The 14,531-nt window shown below is 42.8% G+C and overlaps 1 protein-coding gene across 3 annotated transcripts in view; it reads right to left on the reverse strand.

The window, feature by feature from the left end:
* LOC132835075 (acyl-CoA desaturase-like) overlaps positions 1–14,256 on the reverse strand; it is a 31,110-nt gene extending 16,854 nt beyond the window's left edge. Inside the window, exons 1-3 of one of the 3 annotated variants that reach the window (XM_060854357.1) lie at positions 14,160–14,256; positions 2,757–3,083; positions 2,162–2,292 (exon numbers count right to left, since the gene is read on the reverse strand). In XM_060854357.1, coding sequence (XP_060710340.1) covers positions 2,162–2,292; positions 2,757–2,973 — 348 coding nt within the window. In that variant the 5' untranslated portion in view covers positions 2,974–3,083; positions 14,160–14,256. Of the gene's footprint in view, positions 1–2,161; positions 2,293–2,756; positions 3,228–4,143; positions 4,230–14,159 lie in introns of those variants that run through there. The other 2 variants (XM_060854356.1, XM_060854355.1) reach the window with 2 other exon arrangements.
* Positions 14,257–14,531: the final 275 nt, after the last annotated feature.

Consider the following 14,531-nt stretch of genomic DNA (forward strand, 5'->3'; position numbering starts at 1 on the left):
CTGACCAAAGCCTCAGCAGTACATCTGTTGTATTGTAGCCCTCTTGAAATGAATGCTAACATTGCCTTTGCCTTCCTAACTGCCAACTGAACCTGCATGTTAACCAAGAGAATTCTGAATCATTCCATTTCTCATCGCCACTACTTGTGTGAGCTGTCACTTTATACCAGCTTTAGTTTTCTAAGTGCACTAGTTTATCAAAACCTGTTTTAAGCAGGAGTTAACACTGAGCAGGGCATAGATTTATCCAGTATTCCTATCCACTACTCTTCCTGCAGGTTCCATCTAGTAAATGCAACAGTACCCCATAGACATTGTTACTTTATAAAACAAAGATAAAAATATAAACATGATAAATATTACAAAAATGTTTGCATAAATATGCAGAATATTGCATACACAATACCTTTTATTACAAGGTTATAGTAACTAGTAATCTGTTATACACACAATATAGGGTACTGTACAAGAGAGGGGTATCCTGTAAATTGTATAAATGACCCCAGACATCTGTAAAGTGTCCTATTATGGTACATGTACATATTGTACAGGCAATACACAATCTTTTGTATATTTTCAGGGAAACCGGTCTAGTACTGTTTGTACTACTAGTAGCTGTACCACTACTGAGAACCTGAAGCACAAATTTCAAGTTGGTCAAGTTAATGTTTCCAACATAGGACAGTTCTGTTCCAGATTGAAAATATTTGTAGATTCCTTTATGCATACATTACCGACTTGAGATATACGGAGTACGTACAACCGTATGTAAAATAGTGGTCTCAGAGGGATTCGTTTTGAGAGAACTGGTGGATGGGATGGTCCATACATATCCTGCTGATAACCAAACAGGATGTCAAATCAGTATTGCCTTTAACCGTTTTAGAAAAACGGTTAGCATCCATTTTTAGAAACCTAGCTATGGGCCAATCGGACAAAAACCTGCACTCAAAGAATACTGGACCCAGTTAAGAGAACAGTGTGCTGGTTGGAATGTCCACATGGCAATACTGCTGTTAAGGCAGACAAGCAACTTAACACTATGTTCATGGAGGACAGCGTGCAGTCATATAGCACCTTTTAAAGGCAGGGAAATGTCCCAAGACATGGTGTACAAAGTGAAGTGGGGCATAGACAAGAAGGAACGTTTCCCCTTAATGGAAGAGTCATCAACTGGGGGGGGGGGGGGGGGGAATTTTAAAGTCAAGAGCAGGTGGCACAATATTTTCACCAAAAGTGATGGATATCTAAAACTACTGCCTGAAAAGAGAGAGGTGGAAACCATCACTACATTTAAAATATTGTTAGACAACTTGAAATACCATAGCATACAATGCTTAGTTCCAAGTGTTGGACAGGTCCTGGATGACCACTGCAGACATGAGGGGCTGAAGGGCCTCACTGCATATTGTAAAACTCCATATCATTGGATGACAAGTCCAGCAACATATTTTATTGACCAAAAACTTCAGGAAAGAAGAGTTTTAAAAGAAACAACTCCAACCAAGGGGAGGTAATTGCAGAGCATTGGGGCCTGCATAGCATGACCACGTATAACAGAGTGTAAAAAGGTTAGAATTAGAGTGTCACTAAGGGCCAAGAAGGTTGTAGGAATTTGTAGAGGTTAGGAGCATGGAGGGATTTGGAAACAATGGGGAACATCCCTTGGAAATCAAACAGCTACTATGCAATAGTAAATTAGTGCTTGTATTTGTGCAGAATATTCAGAGATTTATGGAATGCAATGAATGAAAATCTGCATGTATTATCTAGCAACGTACCTTGCAATGCATGCACTAGATGGCAGTTAGCTATCACTTAATACTTTCTTCGGGGGGGGGGGGGGGGGTTAAGACTATTACAACAGCAGACACGAATTTGGAGATAAAATTTTGTCATAAATATCTATATTATATCTATAAGTACACATCTTCATTAGTCTGAACGGTTATTTCACAAAGTACTGCAGATAAGAGGGACAGGGGAAACAAACTGAGGCAGACCCAGCTCAGCCCGTTTTGGTCCTTCTAATTTTAAAAAAAAATGGGTATTTGCGTATTCTACCCACTCCCCGGATCCTTATAACTCGCAGATTGATCCATCCCTTGCTTTCGCACTACCACAGGACTCTTCCTCCCCCACACCTTAGTTTTGTCTTTACCTGGAAAGCCATGGAGTTTGCAATGGCCAGGAACACCCTGAGCGGCGTGGTGGCTGTGTAAGACCGGTGACTCCATAGTCGGTGAGCACCCGCTGTCACCCCAAGGGCACTGAGCAAGAAGCAAAAGGCGGCTACACCGGAATAAAACACACAAGTCATTTTTTTAACAAAAAAAGCCATTTAAGATCTGGTTGCAAACAGCCATTTTGTATAAACAGCCTGCAGCCCATTCCCACCCCTTTAAATAGGAGAGAGAGAGAGAGAGAGAACAAAAGGCACGTTGAGACTCGAAAATACGCAGCAAAAATACTGAAAACGTGCGCCATTGATCAAGACGGGTCCAATTAAATCCAGCTGTTTTAAACATGTTCATTTTAAAGAGAATTTCCATGCTACTGCAGTCAATAAGAGTTATTTCCGCATTCTAACGCATTTCTTTCAAAACAGTTAACATTGATCCGAGTGGTTGAAAATGCAATGGCATTTGTTTTTAAAAAAAATGAAATTGCATTCTGCAATAGATTAAAAATGGATAAATTGCACTTGCAGTTTTCTTTTCAAAATGCAAGTTAATTGGAGATGTAAGTGATCTTACCCCATAGCCAGGTTAGCGGTTTCGCGAAAGGCACCAGAACGAAGGAGTAGATAGCAGCGAAGTGCAGAGCCCCCATCAGGGTAATGTTCCGCCACACCAGCTTCATCGCCGGCTTGGCTCCTTGCTTCTCCCTGTAGGTGGTGTCGAAGGAATCATCCACCGGCCGGTCGTCCACGAACTCCGGCGAAGTCGCAGGCTCAACGCTGGCGCTGCTCATGTTGCAGATGGAAGGAAGCTACAGATCCCGAGATTTGTTTGCCCACCACCACCTCCTACTCCTCCTCGCCGCCGTTGTCGTCCACGTTGTGTTGCTGCAATGCTCTCTGACTGTGAAAAGTGTCAGTGTTGGTGAGGGGGAGGGAAGGGGGAAAAAAGAAAGCAGATGATCAATAAAGCAGCTGGCTCCTACTTTTCGGAAGACAGATCTGCATTGCATTCATTGGTCCGGCTAGCTTTGGTGCCACCATACTCCAGCTCTGATTGGTTCGACATTGGTGGCATGTTATGCTTGCAACACGCTCACACATGCAATTACACTTGTAATATATGCGCAACGCAATGCAATGAAATTTCTACAGCCTACGAGGGGGGGGTCTGTGGAAAGGTTCGTCCCTTCTCATTTCTTTTTTTTAAACATTAGTGGCTTATATCCAGTAAAGAAACACGGGGGTTTGATATTTTGAGGGACAATATACATGTATGCTGCCCCCTTTCTGTCACTTACATTTGATGTAAGGCAAGTGAACTTTCAGGTATGTAATATCTCGTTACAGTACCTCAACTATCGGAGTCAATGGCCTGTAGTAACCCAAGGAAAATGTAGGTCATTGTGCCAGGATCTCCCGCAGGTCCTAGTGCTCACTCTTCAGAGTGCTAAAATTTAAGCTGCATTTTCGTTTTTAATCACCCTACTCCCATATTATTTTTAAAAGTCATTCCACTCCTCCCCCGAATTCAGGTTATGCAAACACCCGGGCTAAAATGAAAACAAGATTTATGATTTTTGAAAGATTTTAAAAAACATCTTACGTTACTTTTAATTTGCTACACGTTGCATCCGGGTCAAGCATGCTTTTAAAAAATTCCGCATTTTCAGAGATTTTATTTTGAGAAAACACCTTAGCCCTCAAATTCATTATCAACTAACGACAAACGGAAAGAGTTATCTGCGATTTGGTAGATTATAACAAGTAAACTATCGGGGGAAACAATTTAAATTAACGTTTAATAACGAGATAAATTTCTAAGCACTGCTGTTCGATGCCTCAAACGTGAATTAATGTGGCTAAACGCACATCATCAACTTAAAGAAATAAATCTTAATCCCCAAACCGTTCACTACATTGCAACCGATATGCAGCATCTGGTTCTAATGTGCTCAACTCACGCTGGAAGGGAGGCGGGGAGCGAAATGTCCTCCCGTTCACTTTGATCTTTGTAATCAAAAGCCATATTGTGCTGCCTGAGTCCTACAAGGTACTTGGCTGGCGGCCCAGTTCCAGTTTGTCCGATAGTAACCCCCTGCATTCCTCCGTCACAAGATCATCGAGGCGGGACTTCCTGCAACATGAGCTAAGTGCATAGAGAAGGAGGGAGACGCAACTTGACAAGTGTCACGTCTCATTTCTGGCCCTCTGATTCTCTTCCCCCACGGTTCATGTACTCAATGGTTTTTAAACAAACCCCTAGGGTTTAAGGATAGTCGCTACTTCATGAGATAAACCCCCAACCTCACCCTTTCTGCAGTGTTCACGGGACTGTGTTATCCCTGGAAAATTCTGGTCATGCAACCCCCTGGAGGAAAAGGGAAACAGGTTGTTTGTGTGTCTGTGACCGAGATGCGCGGCCTAAAAACAATTCTGAAAACAAATACGGAGGAATTGTAAACAAAAATGAGCGTTTTTAAGGCGCTTTACGGGAGTACTATCCAGTATTTGACGCTAGAAAGCCAGGCGTGATCAGACCATTTGTAATGACCTGGCCCGGAACTAGTAGAAAAACTATTTCGAAAAGACGAGTAAGCGAGATCCAGGGGACTTAATAAATCACCACGAGAAGGCAATGATTCAGTGGTATTATCGCTAGACTATTAATCCAGAGATCCAGCTTCTGTTGGCCTGAGTTTGCAGAAGTGTAATTTGAATTCAATAAAAATCTGGAATTAAGAGTCAAGTGATGTCTGTGGTCAAGGAAAAAAACAATTTGGTTCACTAATGTTCTTAAGGGAAGAAAATCTGCTATCCTTGGTCTGACCTACCTGTGGTACATCCAGATCTACAGCAATGTGGATGACTTAATTGCCCTGTGGACAATTAGGGATGGGAAATAAATACTTCCCCACATTGTGAATTAGGAAAAAAGGTTTGCATGTTTTTTTTAAATAAAAGACTTCACAACATTAGAACAGCCATACAATCTTTAAATCCCATAGATTTGTCAACAATTCCCCACCCCAGACATTAGTTACACACTAGGTCATCCAAACTTTTAACCTTCACAAGGGATCAGAATTCTACACTTTTGCCAGTCTGGTTTTGGAACTCCAACTTAAGACTCATTCCATCAGGGACTGTCCCAGTGACTGCTCCTGTTCCAGTCGGTCTCTCTCCAGGCTCTCAGCTCACCTTGGTTCTGAAACTCAACTCCAGTGTTCGAAATAAGCAAGGCTCTGGCTTTTCACCAACATCTAGTCTCAGCAAGCTAGGCTACCCCTGGTCCCCACCCCAAGCTCCAACCTTGTTTATTGCATTAAGGAGATGTTGCCTGTGAGCTTTTCCACTACCAGCCTCTGAGCTACACTGAAATATGAATACCATCAGGCTTCTTCTAAGCCCTTCACAGTTTCCACCAACATACTCAGCTTTCTCAGCTCCCCAGAATGTCTTTTATGTCCTCACTCCAATACTTTAGCTGCCTACTAATTCTTAGAATATCTGACTGAGTTCCAGCAGTAGAGAGTGATCTACCTGCTCTTGACTTCTCACTGAGTTCCAACATAGAATCTGTGTAGTTCTGCTGCTTTCATGGCAATACAACTAACTGCAGAATCCAATCACAGACTGGTCATTTTCACTCCCTGTCTGTAAACTTTGAACATTTCTTCAATGACCTCTGAACTATCCTGGGTGACCTATTAAAAACATAGCAATAAGACCTTTCCCTGTTGTTAGGCAATTGAATGTTAGTAACATTTTGAAATCTTCAAATGTCGTATCTTTGGAACTGAATGCATCTTCAAGGACATGTTTTTACGGTTTACTGAGAATGGATTTCATCATATAAATAGCTCATGTCCTGACTCCCCAAAGCCTGTCCACCATTGACAAGGCACAAGTCAGGGGTGTAACGGAATACTCTCAAGTTGCCTGGATGAGGGCATCTCTAACAACACAGAAGGTCGATTTCCATCCGGGACAAAGTAGCTCATTTGTTTGACATCCCAACCACAAATGATACACCGTGTCAGTCATGTGTACCATCTACAATCTGTCTATCATCTACAGTAATTTAACAAGACTCCTGCAGCAGCATCTTCAAAACCTGTGACCTCTACTAACTAGAAGAGCAAGGACAGCAGATGCATGGGAATGCCACTGGCTGCTAGTTCCCCTGTAAGCCACACACCTTCCTCACTTTCTTCAATGGGTGGGATATTGCATGCTCCTGCTGGTGTGCTTTCAACAGAGGGCACATAAAATATACGACAAGTTCAGCATCTTCCCTCTACTCTAGCTGATCCCCTTAATGCCAAAATCAGCAACTCCTCTGCCATATGTATACAAATAATTAAACTATAGTGCAGCTGGCATGGGTTAACTGGTGGGTGGGAGTGGTAAGGACGTTATGACCGAGATGAGAAAATGTAGGAAAGAAAGGGGTACCTCCTTACAGTACCTCATTCTCCATCACACATTCCCCATTACAGCACGGTACACATTCCCTATTACAGATTGCCACACATTCCCCATTATGTTACATGTTCCACATTATAGCATGCTATACAATTCCCATTATGGTACCAACATGTTGCCCTGTATACTGTACCCTACACAATCCTCACTGTAGCAATCTACAAATTTCCTAGCACCCCCTTACAGACCCCACTATATCATTCTATAGAATCCCCACTCATACATTTCCAACTGTAGCCTCATTTACATTCTCAATTACAGACATCTCTACATTTTCCATCACAGCATCCAAACCGTTCTATATTGCAGAGCCTTACACCTTCCTATTGAGCAGCTTACACATTCTCCATTACAGCATCCTAAATATTGCATAAAACAACCCAAACATTCCACATTACAGCTTCCTAGACATTCCCTATTACAGTCATTTGCACATTCCCCATTACAGTATCTTAAACATTTCTGATGTGCAGCACCTTATGAATAGTACATGATTGTTTCTTAGGGGTGGCACAGTGGTTAGCACTACAGCCTCACAGCACCAGGGACTGGGTTTGATTCCAGCCTTGGGTGACTGTGTGGAATTTTCATGTTCTCCCCGTGTCTGTGTGGGTTTGTCCTGGATGCTCTGATTCCACCCACCCCCACTCCGCACAGTTCAAAGATGTGCAGGTTAACTCAATTAGCCATGGTAAATTGCCCCACAGTATCCAGGAATGCGTAGCTGCGTGGTAAATGCAGGGACATGGGGATAAGTGTTATGTTCTTGGAGGCTCGGTAAAGACTCAGTGGGCTGAATGGCCGCTTTCTGTACAGTAAGGATTCTGTGCCATTTTAAGTTTTCCTTTTCTGATATAAGTTCTAAAGTTGTCACTTACTAGACTGAATCTGGACCCTTTTGACCTACTCTCAAAATCAACGCAACATCTTGGATTTACTTTTGTACACCAGTTATTATCTTAGCTACTTCAATTGGATGTTTCCTCTACAGAGTGAGAAACCCAAGCATTTTCCAGCCTTATCTCATAGTTCAGACCCTTGACACTGAGGATAATGCCTGCAGCTCTTTTGTGTATTGTCAGGAGAACTTTAATCGTTCTCCGAACATTTGGCCTCTCAGATTATGCACTGTATTCAAGGTGTGGTCAAACCAGTGCATTGTACAGTTTGTTCCTATGTTTCATGGACTTCATACAATTTAGATAAGAAGCAGAACATTCTATTGCTTTGCATATTGCAGCTTTACACTGGATTTAAAATTGTGTTGACTGAGATTTCTCAATCTGTTTATCGCACAATCACTAGAGTTATTTCAAAGCCGTTAATGAAGTACTTGCGATTATTTTTCCCACCCCATTTGTAGGAATTTGCAGTTCCCTATGAAAAAATGACCTGTCCTCTCACATAACAGTCTGGCTAATTTCTATGATGCTCCCTCAAATCTCACTCTTGAGTTAAATATCAGCAGAAAGACTGACCACTGACTCTGAAGGATGGGTACAAACTCAGACTGCCACTTGTGCTCTGATGAAAGGTCTTTGATTCCCCCAGTGGGTGGCACAGTGGTTAGCACTGCTGCCTCACAGCGCTGGAGACCTGGGTTCAATTCCTGCCTCAGGCGACTCTCTGTGTGGAGTTTGCACATTCTCCCCGTGTCTGCGTGGGTTTGCACCGGATGTTCCGGTTTCTTCCCACAGTCCAAAGATGTGCAGGTTAGGTGAATTGGCCATGCTAAATTGCCCGTAGTGTTAGGTGAAAGGGTAAATGTAGGGGGGGGTGGGTTGTGCTTCAGTGGATCGGTGTGGACTTGTTGGGCTGAAGGACCTGTTTCCACACTGTAAGTAATCTAATCTGTCTCTTGCCTTCAGTTCATGCCACCACATTTAATTACAAAGGCCAAATAATCAGAAATAGAGTCATCGATATGTTCAGCACAGAACAGACCTTTTGGTCCAACCTTTCCATGCTGACCAGATATCCTAACCTAATCTAATCCCATCTGCCAGTACTTGGTCTGTATCTCTCTAAACCCTTCCTTCATATAATCATCCAGGTCCTTTTTAAATGTCGTACCAGCCCGCCACCACTTCCTCTGGCAGCTCATTCCATACACGCACACCCTCTGAGTGCCTCTTAGGTCCTTTTTAAATGTTTCCCACTTCATCCTAAACCTATGCCCTCTAGTTCTGGACTTCCCCACCCCAGGAAAAAGGCCTTGTCTATTTACCTTATCCATGCCCCTCTTGATTTTATACACCTCTATAATGTCACCCCTCAGCCTTCGACACTCCAGGGAAAACAACCTCAGCCTATTCAGCCTCCCCCATTAGGTCAAATCCTCCAACCTGGCACCATCATTGTAAATCTTTTCTGAACCCTTTCAAGTTTCACAACATCCATCCGATAGGAGGGAGACCCAGATTGCACACAATACTTCAAAGCTGGCCTAACCAATGTCCTGTACAGCCGTAACATGACCTCCCATCTGCTATACTCAATGCTCTGACCACTAAAGGAAAGTAACATCTATCCTGATGAAACTGTCCATGCCAATGTCTGTATTCCACAAGATCCTACATCCCATCCCCACCTTCCCACTTATGTTCCCATATTTTTTATATATATATATATATATATATATATATATATATCCATCTGCTGGAAATACATGATAATACTTTATAAATCTGGCAATTTAATGATAGGATGGGAGATAATGAATGACTCTTTGGACAGCTGACATGCATTCAAAAAGCCAAATGCCCTCCTTCATTGTCATAAAGGACTCTAATAAGTACAAGTTCTAAAAACTATGCTGGCAAAGCATCAGGTCTGCACCAACACTCCAAAGAACATCTCACCCAGGACTACTCCACCCTCCCCCTACCCCCCCTCCCGCCCCCCCCCCGCCCCCCACACACACCTTCTCCAACCTTCTTCCCTATAATCCTACATTTCCCATGACTAAATCATCTAAACTACACATCCCTGGGCACTATGGGGCAATTTAACATCGCCAATCTACCTAAGCTGCACATCTTTTGGACTGTGCGAGGAAACCAGAACACCCAGAGGAAACCCACGTGGATATGGGGAAAACATGTAAACTCCACACAGCCAGTTGCCAAAAGGTGAAATTCAACCTGTGTGTGTGAGAGAGAGCGAGTGAGTGAGTGAGGCTGGTAGGATATCTGGATGGGTATATGAATAAGAAGGGTTTGGAGGGAAATAGGCCAAGTGCTGGCAAATGGGACTAGACTAAGTTAGGATATCTGGTCAGCATGGAAGAGTGGACCTAAGGATCTGTTTCTGTGTTGTACATCTCTATGAAGTGAACTTGCACAGTTACTGCCTTTGCTGTTTGAATTCACATCACTGGACATCGGAGTGCGTCTGGGAAAATTAACAAACAGTTAAATTCACAACTAATCTTGGAGGAACCTGTTTGGGAGAGGTCACAGCACAGAAACAGATAAATGGATGTTTCAAGCGTGACCTTACAGTAAGTCTGCAGTAGTGAGTAGAGTGGGTTCTTTCTTGATTAAAAGTTTTATTGAGATCTGTCTCTTGATTAAACTTAAAATATAAGTCATGTGTATCAATTTAACCTGGAGCAGTGTTTTATAGAGGAATAAGACTGCTATTTTCTGTGTCTGTAGATTGAAAGAAGCAAAAGTGGCCTTTAGTAGAGTGATATGCTCTTTTTGTCGGATGTGGGAGTTTAGGGAGAGTTCATGGGTTACTGTGGATTATATCTGCAATAAATGCCTTTGGTTGCAAATCCCATCAGATCGAATGGATCAGTTGGAGAGACAGAGGCAATGAGGAATTTACAAGAGTAAGGGAATGTGATGGATGGCAGTTATAGGAAGGGCAGGTACAGTGAGGAGATAGTGAGGAAAGAGATCAATCTGAGACTGGTACAGTTGAGAACAAAGGCGAGTCAAACAGTCAGGACAGGTAGGGACAAAGCAGTGAACAATGTAGGACTGATAAATTAAACTGCATTTACTCCAATGCAAGAGGCCTAACAGGGAAGGCAGATGAACTCAGGGCATGTTTAGGAACATGGGACTGGGATATCATAGCAATTACACAAACATGACTCAGGGATGGACAGGACTGACAGCTTAATGTTCCAGGATACAAATGCTACAGGAAGGACAGAAAGGGAGGCAAGAGAGGAGGGGGGGTGACGTTTTTGATAAGGGATAACATTACAGCTATACTGGGGGAGGACATTCCTGGAAATCCATCCAGGGAAGTTATTTTGGTGGAAGTGAGAAATATTGTATTATAATTGTATTATAGACTCCCTAATAGTCAGAGTGAAATTGAGAACAAATTTGTAAGGAGATCCCAGTTATCTGTAAGAATAATAGGGTGGTTATGGTAGGGGATTTTAACTTTCCAAACATAGACTGGGACTGCCATAGTGTTAAGGGTTTAGTTGGAGAGGAATTTGTTAAGTGTGTTCAAGAAAGTTTTCTGATTCAGTGTGTGGATGTAACTACTTAAGAAGGTGCAAAACTTGACCTACTCTTGGGAAATAAGGCAGGGCAGGTGACTGAGGTGTCAGTGGGGGAGCACTTTGGGGCCAGCGACCATAATCCTATTAATTTTAAAGTAGTGATGGAACAGGATAGACCAGATCTAAAAGTTGAAGTTCTAAATTGGAGAAAGGACAATTTTGACGGTATTAGGCAAAACCTTTCAAAAGCTGATTGGGGTGAAGATGTTCACAGGTAAAGGGACGGCTGGAAAATGGGAAGCCTTCAGAAATGAGATAACGAGAATCCAGAGAAAATATATTCCTGTGAGGGTGAAAGGAGAGGCTGGTAGGTATAGGGAATGCTGGATGACTAAAGAAATTGAGAGTTTGGTTAAGGAAAAGAAGGAAGCGTATGTCAGGTATACACAGGATAGATCGAGTAAATCCTTTGAAGAATATAAAGGCAGTAGGAATGTACTTAAGAGAGAAATAAGGAGGGCAAAAAGGGGATATGAGATAGCTTTGGCAAGTAGAGTTTAGGATAATCCAAATGATTTTTACAAATACATTAAGGACAAAAGGGTAACTAGAGAGAGAGAATAGGGCCCCTCACAGATCAGCAAGGCAACCTTTGTGTGGAGCTGCTAGAGATGGGGGAAATACTAAATGAGTATTTTGCATCAGTATTTACTGTGGAAAAGGATATGGAAGATATAGACTGTAGGGAAGTGGATGGTGACATCTTGAAAAATGTCCATGTTACAGAGGAGGAAGTGTTGGATGTCTTGAACTGCATAAAAGTGGATAAATCCCCAGGACCTGATCAGGTCTATCCTTGAACTCTGTGAGAAGCTAGGGAAGTGATTTGCTGGGCCTCTTACTGAGATATTTGTAAAATTGATAGTCACAGGTGAGGTGCCCGAAGACTGGAGGTTGGCTATCGTGGTGCCACTGTTTAAGAAATATGGTAAGGACAAGCCAGCGAACTAAAGACCAGTGAGCTGATGTCAGTGATGGGCAAGTTGTTGGAGGGAATCCTGAGGGACAGGATGTACATGTATTTGGAAAGGCAAGGATTGATTAGGGATAGTCAACATGGCTTTGTGTGTGGGAGATCATATCTCACAAACTTGATTGAGTTTTTTGAAGAAGTAACAAAGAAGATTGATGAGGGCAGAGCGGTAGATGTGATCTATATGGACTTCAGTAAGGCACTTGACAAGGTTCCCCATGGGAGACTGGTGAGCAAGGTTAGATCTCATGGAATACAGGGAGAACTAGTCATTTGGCTAGAGAACTGGCTCAAAGGTAGAAGACAGAGGGTGGGTGGTGGAGGGTTGTTTTTCAGACTGGAGGCCTGTGACCAGTGGAGTGCCACAAGGATTGGTGCTGGGTCCACTACTTTTCATCATTTATATAAATGATCTGGATGTGAGCATAAGAGGTATAGGGAGTATTGCTAAACAAAGAGACCTTGGAGTGCAGGTTCATACCTCCTTGAAAATGAAGTTGCAGGTAGATAGGATAATGAAGAAGGCGTTTGGTATGCTTTCCTTTATTGGTCAGAGTATTGAGTACAGGAGTTGGGACCTCTAGTGCGACTGTACAGGACATTGGTTAGGCCACTGTTGGAATACTGCGTGCAATTCTGGTCTCCTTCCTATCGGAAAGATGTGGTGAAACTTGAAAGGGTTCAGAAAAGCTTTACAAGGATGTTGCCAGGGTTGGAGGATTTGTGCTATAGGAAGAGGTTAAATAGGCTGGGGCTGTTTTCCCTGGAGCGTCGGAGGCTGAGAAGTAACCTTATAGAGGTTTACAAAATTATGAGGGGCATGGTAAATATACAAAGTCTTTTCCATGGGGTAAGGGAGTCCAGATTTAGAGGGCATAGTTTAGGGCGAGAGGGGAAAGATATAAAAGAGACCTTAAGGACAACGTGTTCCTGCAGAGGGTGGTATGTGTATGGGATGAGCTGTCAGAGGAAGTGGTGGAGGCTAATACAATTGCAACATTTAAAAGGCATTTGGATGGGTATATGAATAGGAAGGGTTTGGACAGAGGTGGGCTAGGTGCTGGCAGGTGGGATGAGATTGGGTTGGGATATCTGGTCGGCACAGATGAGTTGGACCAAAGGGTCTATTTCCGTGGTGTATATCTCTATGATTCTGTGACTCTCTGACTCTGGAGTGGGATCAGAGGCATGCATGCTACCAACTGAGATGAAGCTTGTACTAAGTATAGACACAAGCATAGAACAGTTAGTCTGAACAAAAACAGATTATATTGACAACACTAAACAACTCTGGCACCATCTGTGGAAAGAGAAACTGAGTTAACATTTCAAGTTAATGCTCTTTGGTCAGAAGCAACCTGTGTCTCTCCCATAAACTCTGTGTGAGGTAGGTTGGTCATAGTTGGTTTGGCAGTCTCCTGGATGCAGAACTGGCTCTAAGGTAGAAGACAGAGGCTGGTGGTGGAGGGTTGTGACCAGTGGAGTGCCACAAGGATCGGTGATGGGTCTACTAGTTTTCGTCATTTATATAAATGATTTGGATGTGAATATAGGAGGTATCGTTAGTAAGTTTTCAGATGACACCAAAATTGGAGGTGTAGTGGACAGCGAAGATTGTTACCTCAGATTACAACAGAATCTTGTTCAGAACACGATAGATTGCCAACTTGGCCAAATAGTAGGATCTGGGTACATTGACAAGTAAAACCCTGAAGTCACAAAAACTCACACACTAGTTACAATAAAAACACAGCAGTCAGGTGCTAATGATATTAGCATAATGTAAAAAGCGACAGTTTTCCTGGGTAGACATACCCCCAACAACCTACTCATCAAACAAAGGAGGGTACAAACAGAAAGGCACCCTTTCTGGCTACGCAAAAAAACAAACAGTAGCATGCCATCCAAATGACTGACGCTGAGTGAATTTCCCTCACTGACCAGAAAGTTCCATAAAACCATAAAAACGGTATAAAAACACTATTCACCTGCAGCCCACTCTCTGGACCCACTTGGACCTTCAGAGGAGACCACAATGGCCAAAGACAGAGACCCACTGACCATCCAGTGAGAGAGAGGAAGAGACAGCTTTACATTCCCAGAGACAGAGAGCGCGAAAGAGAGAGAGAGAGGCTGCGCACATTTACAAAAGACCGGGGAAGTATTGTATGCTTAAGGGGCTGAATAGGATTAAAGACAGCATCGGTTAGTATTAAAAGCTGTTGTAACTTGTTTCTCAAAAAATATTGGCACTGTTTTTGCGATGGTACGGGTTTGTGTCATAATGATTTGACTACTTCGTATTGTGGGACACCTGGACAAATCCATTCATTACATTCTGGTTGGAGTTGTCAAACTTG

Source organism: Hemiscyllium ocellatum, chromosome 43, assembly GCF_020745735.1.
Source record: "Hemiscyllium ocellatum isolate sHemOce1 chromosome 43, sHemOce1.pat.X.cur, whole genome shotgun sequence".
NCBI classification, from domain to species: Eukaryota; Metazoa; Chordata; class Chondrichthyes; order Orectolobiformes; family Hemiscylliidae; genus Hemiscyllium; species Hemiscyllium ocellatum.